The sequence below is a fragment of the Euleptes europaea genome, chromosome 13 (genome assembly GCF_029931775.1).
Source record: "Euleptes europaea isolate rEulEur1 chromosome 13, rEulEur1.hap1, whole genome shotgun sequence".
NCBI classification, from domain to species: domain Eukaryota; kingdom Metazoa; phylum Chordata; class Lepidosauria; order Squamata; family Sphaerodactylidae; genus Euleptes; species Euleptes europaea.
The window spans coordinates 32,625,227-32,631,283 of NC_079324.1; the positions used below are offsets into that span (position 1 = coordinate 32,625,227).

General features: G+C 44.7%; 1 protein-coding gene across 1 annotated transcript; it reads right to left on the reverse strand.

The window, feature by feature from the left end:
* Positions 1 to 2,600: 2,600 nt before the first annotated feature.
* SLITRK2 (SLIT and NTRK like family member 2) lies at positions 2,601 to 5,494 on the reverse strand. Its single transcript, XM_056859425.1, has one exon. The coding sequence runs from the start codon at positions 5,455 to 5,457 to the stop codon at positions 2,884 to 2,886; it is 2,574 nt and encodes an 857-aa protein (XP_056715403.1). The 5' UTR covers positions 5,458 to 5,494; the 3' UTR covers positions 2,601 to 2,883.
* Between the last annotated feature and the right edge of the window lie 563 nt (positions 5,495 to 6,057).

Here is a 6,057-nt window from a genome sequence, read left to right on the forward strand (position 1 = left end):
AAGGACAGAATCACTAATAAGATATTTTCAGAATTTTTCAAATGAGCAACTCACTCAAGGAAGGATTCTACCATTCGGATGTTCCTCTAATGGGGCACTGCTTCTCCTCCTTGAAGCAAGGCTGATTTTGAAGGCTGACGCTCCACGTTGGATCCTCGGCATTAACCCTGATCTAACAAACAGCAAGGGGGGAAATTTATGGGCTCTAAATGCAGAGAATCGACATGTTAGAGAGCATTGATACAGATGTCACATAAGTCATGAGAAGACCACGGGCTCAATAGCCCCCTCCAACTTGGCTCCCGTTTTGTTCCAAAACATAAGGCTACTTCCTGTTGGCCTCCCTCCAATTAAAACAGTTGTGACTTCTCATATTCATAATCAACAAATTCTCTGGCTTAAGATCCTTCCCCATTTTGTTGATAAGATCTCATCAGGAATTGCAAAAGCTTGAAAATTCCATTTGACAGGGTCCACTTCTGTCCTTGCATGATAATAAAAGGATTATTATGTCCGGTAACCTATTTATGAAAAGGAAACAGTGCGCTTCTTTCAGAAGCCATCAATTGCTTTAATCAGGAATTGAAAAGCTTGCCCTACTTTATATGCTGAGCACCATTCTAGTTGCATAAGGATTTACAATAGGCCAAAACAAAACTGGTTTTGTTGTAAATAAGAGCAATTTGTAAGGGGGGGGGGACCCTGCATAATTACATTTGCACCTAAGGAGGGAAAAAATGATTTACAGGCTAATAAGAATCTATAAAGTCTGTTAATTAAATCAGGCACCATGTCCGTGAGAAACAGATGTTTAAGAAAGCCATGATGAAAACTGAAGTGAAGATGCTGGAAAAATGAGGCCCAGTGAAGAAGAAGAAAAAATATCAGCTTTTGTCTGTAGGACATCATCCTACTAAAATAAGGGAATTTATATTTAGGGTGGAAACATTTTTTCAAACTTGGTCAGATTTTTCTAGGAACCCAGCTGGAAGGAAAGATATATGGAAAGCAAAGTAAACAGTGTGTTCTTCTGTCTTGCTTCCCTTTTCCTCCCCAGTACGCTTAACTAAAAGATGATAGAACTTGCCAAACTGGAAATCCTAGCCTCAGATTAGGGAAGGTGCCAATGAGTGGGTGCTGGCTGGAAGCAGAAAGGACTAAGGAAGTCAGAAGAGGAGAGATGGCAGAACAGCAACTGCAGGAGGAAAAGTATCTTTTAGCTCTCTTTTGCCATCTAAGCACCAGGGCCAATTTTTGTAGATGCCAAGGGTGACTGGGTACCTGGGTTGTTGTGTTTTTTGCAGCCCTGCTTTTAAAACCCTTTGATCACATTGGGATGGTTAAGTGCGAACATCTCTCTCTCCTCAGTAAATCAATGGGATTTAGAAATGCTTCAATGTGGCCAGCTTGTGCCCTGCTTATTAATACTCTACTGCAAGACAGATGCAAAGGTGAATCATTCAATCACTTCTTATATCAACTTTAGATATTCAAGAAATCTTTATCATTTTGGCAAGGATTATAGGAAGGGAAAATTCCAATTCCCAATTAGGTGCAAGCAAATATAATTCAAAGGTATTACATGGAAGGCCCTAGCAGGGCTTTTTGGGAAAAAAGATACAAGCTCTAATTTGGCCTTTGAAAACCCTTTGCAATGTTTTTTTTTTAATTCTCCTTATTCAAGGTGGTATTTGGCAACCCCTACTGGTCATCAGGCTTACAGAAGGCAAAATATAACACCTGAATAAAAGACAATCAAGTTTGTAACCCCAGTATCAGAAATGTAAATTATTGTGATTAAACATATAAAAATATCTAAATTTTAATGCAGAAAATATATATTACAGGTAGAGTAATGTCCTTTTAACTAGGTGAGTAACCAGATGATGTTAAATGCTGCAGCACAATGAAAATGGGACATTGGTTGAACAGGCAGCTTAGGTTCAGTTCATTTTTCAATGTCTTTTTTTTTAAAAAAAAATTACTACTCGCAAGTGAGGCAGCCAAGTACCCCAGTCCATTACGAAAGTCTTAGCTGATTTCAATGTTTCATGTAAAACAAGGCCAGAAAACTGGAGGGAGGAGGGATTGGGGACAGGGAGGGAGAAAATTAGACAAATTACACTTCAGTGCATTAAAAGTCTTAGAAGAACTAAGCTCACTTAAAGGAGGGCAGATTTTGCTGTTAGCTTTGCAACAGCCTCTGTCAGATTGAATGCAGCTGACATAGTGATCTAGTTTATATTTTTTTTAATTTCAAAAAATACAACACATTAAAATAGATTCAAATTTATCAAAGCTAAGCGCGACAATTAAGTAATAACGTACTCCAAGTGCGAAGGCACTTCAACACACACAAAAAAGGTGACGCCCAGTGGCTATACATGGAAATTGAAAGAGCTGCACGGACAATATTATTTACAAAAAAAGAGAGGAAACTGTTCTAGTCTGGCAAGGAGAGAGAATATTTGGATATCATCTATTTAATACATTATTTTCACCTTTTGAATGGGGGAGGGAGGGAGGGATAGAGAGCTAGAGAGAGAGAAAAAGAGACTTTTCCTGACATCCTTCTACCACCTTCCTCCCCCCCTCCCCACAAAAGAAGATCTTTAAATAAGCTCTCGTGTAGTAACATTCATTTGCAGAGACAGTTCCTAAAGGGCTGGTAGGAGAAAATGTAAGAAATAATTTAAAGGGAACACAGAAAAAAAGCACCCATCACACCTGCCCAGAATTATGCCAGAATTTAAGATGTGGGAACTTTGAGGATGTGACAGATCATATTTCTCTGTCAAGTTCAGAATCTGGTTAGTTATTTTTTAAATGATTTTTCTCCCCCAGTAAATGTTCCTAACCCTCCCAGCCCAGGCCCTTCCTCCTTCACAGCTGACTAATAGCTGTTTGTTTTTCCAGAACTTCGAGGTAGTCTGGTTCAGTCTGTAGTTTTCCTTGCAGTAAAGGAAGCTCAGGTTTTGACTGTTCTGCAAAATATTTCCTAGGAGTCCCGTACAAAACCGTTTTATTTAGCCTGTCCTGGTTTTGTCGCCTCGATTCGTAGGAAGGGGCAAAATGCCGTTTGGGCAGGGTGCAAAAGTTATAATGGACGAGGCTTCCGCTCGGCAGTTCTTTCACCCTCTCCACAATGTTTTGATACAACAGCTCAGGTTCCCTTGAAAAGGTCTGTTTCTCCAGCATTTCTGCTGCAGTGATTGTGAATGCTAGGCTGGCCGATTCCTCCTTTTTAGGTTCAAGATTGCTATAGCTGTATTCGTGGAGGTTCCTGTAGTAAGCCACCGGGTCTCCTTCCTTCTGCATGTAGATAGGATTCTGGCACATCTGGCCAACTGGAGGCGGGATGTAATTATACACATGCCCTTCGGTTTTATCGTGCGTCTCGCTGTTGTAACACCCGTACTGCAACTGGAACGAACTTATGTCTAGGTTGTTGGCACTGCTGGGCACACTTGGCATGCCCTTCCGGCGTTTGAGAACAAAGACAAACAGGCCGGCCCCAAAACAGACTGACAAAATAAACACAACCAGCAGGCCCAGAATTAAGACAGAGAGTGGGACTTCGGTGCGTATTTCTGGATAGGAGCTAGGAAAGACACTGAAGGCATGAGGTGCATCTGTATTCAGAATCGGTGACAACGGAGAAGAATCTAAGAGATTTGGGTTCTCGGGGCAGATGGCCTCCTTGCTCAGGGACTTTAGGTGCTCTCCAGCATGCTTAGCTGGCGAATCACAGACCACTTCATTGATAACAACAGGGGGTCCTGACTGCTGGCCGTTTTGCTCTGTGACTCGCTCTATCCAGTTCCTCAGCCCCAAGATGTCACAAGTACAATCCCAAGGGTTTTCTTGAAGGTCAATTTGAATCAGAGCTGACAGCTGGTCAAGGACTCCTTGCACAGGCAAATATGAGAAATGGTTGTTCCTCAAGTTAAGTCTGGTCAGAGTGGTGCCCCCGAACACGTTGTTGGGCAAGGATCTCAGCAGGTTGTTGTTCAAAAATAACAGGTGAAGGTTACCCAAAGCATCAAAGGTGTGTGGGAGGATATCCTTGATCACGTTATACTCTAAATAGAGGTACTGCAAGCTGTGTAGCCCTTTGAACATGGAGGGATACAGGATCTCAAGGTAATTGCCATTGAGATACAGTCGGCGCAAACTGGTGAGGTTCGAGAAGGCACCTTCTTGGATCACCGCGATCCTGTTGTTGCCCAAATGCAACAAGTCCAATGAGCTGTATTCCAAGAGATCTGTTTTGTAAATAGTTTGCAAGTAATTACTTGTAAGATAGAGTTTCTTTGGACTTGTGGGTCTAGGATGGAGATCAGAGATGTTGCCTATTTTTTTCTCTTGACAATTGACATTCAAGCCATTGTCGGAACTTTGAGAAGTGCAGATACAGCCAGTTGGGCAAGTGAGTGACACAGGGGACTTGGTTTGGTAAACCATGATTGGTCCAAATATCTGCCTGTCTTTTGACACCGTCACCCTTGGTGTTGGGCGGTTCCTTGTTTTGGGTGGGCGGCTGGCTTTGGGGGCCCTGGTGGCTCCAACGGCAGAATTAGCTGTCGGCGGGAATCTCTGGACGTGTGTGTCTGAGTGGGAAGGGTGCTTCTCCCTCTGGTTAGAATCACCTGCACTTTTCCGAGGGCAGAGATCTTGCCTCGTGAGTTGGGTGACATCTTTGCCGTGCAGTCTGAAAGGCGTTTCACAAACAATCTCTCCAACAAAGACGGTGATGGTGTCTAGCCAAGCTTTGAGAGGCAGAAGGTCACAGGTGCAGTTCCACGGATTCTCCTCCAGCTGGATCTCCATGATGCCTCCAATGTGCTCTAAGACCCCAGCAAAAGGCATCATCTTCAACCTGTTCCCTCTGAGGTCCAGGTGAGTCAACAGGACAAAACGGAACACATTGCTAGGCAGCGACAACAGGAGATTGTCATTGAGGATCAACACTTTCAGCTTGTTGAGTTTGCTGAAAGCCCCAGCCTCGATGGCACTGATATAATTGTAGTCAGCTTGTAAGTACTCCAAGCTCTCCAGGCCTAGGAAAGTGTCCTCTCTTAAGATTTCCAGCTTATTGTTATTGAGGTGTAGCCTCTTAAGGGTCCGAAGACCTATGAAGGCTCCAGTTCGGATCTCTAGCATGTCATTGTTGCCCAGGTGCAGGGTCACAGCGTTGGAATAATTGACAAACTCATTTGGGAAGAGGCGAGTAAAGGCATTGCCATTGAGGAAGAGCTGGTAGATCTTGGAAGGGGGCGGCAAGAGGAGGCTGACAGTTGTAAATCCCTTGTTTTCGCAATTAATATTCAGCACGTTCTCCTTCTCCTCGCAAGGGCAGCGGCTCTTGCTGCAAACGTCTTTGGCAGGTTTGCGGCTCTCTGTCTGCGAGATCCCGGCCACTGTGAACACACTGAGCAACCAAACACCCTTCAGCATTTTTATGCTCCGGCGAGCCCAGCTTCGGCACCTACAGTCAAACCTTGGCGGGGGGGGGGGGGAAGGGGCGAGGAAGGAAAAAAGCAGAAGCCCAATTAAAATGGCCAGCTAGAAAGAGGGCAGAAACAAGGAGGGAGCTAGGAAGTTTGGCCCAAGTTTCTTTCAGCAGTCTCCCATCCCTCCCCCCCTGCTTCCTGGGAACGCATCCAGGAACTTTTATGCCCCACTAGGACCTTGTTTTTCACATCCCCCAGCATCCCTTCTCCATCCTCCCATCACGCTTTGACTTAAGAGCCTCTCTTTAACTGCTCTTTTGGCTTTTCGGTCCTCTCCCTGAATTCTCCCCTCCACTGCCAGCTCTACCCCTTTGCGCTCCTGGGAAGAACTGGATAGGATTGGGGGGGGGGGAGGGGGGGAAAGAGAACAGGGAAGCATTAACTTGCCAACAGCCCATGTCCTACTTAAAGCTAATATCCCTCTCCCAGCCACTCACATCATCACAGTCATCCCTGACCTGCCAGCTCAGCATCTCCCCAGCATCTATTCCCCCCGCCCCGCTCCCCGTGAGAGTCCTACCCTTGCTGTGGGCACCCTGCAAGC

What these genes read in the sequence shown, in the direction of transcription:
- SLITRK2 (XM_056859425.1), bottom strand. Translation starts at nt 5,457, where the DNA reads ATGCTGAAGGGTGTTTGGTTGCTCAGTGTGTTCACAGTGGCCGGGATC.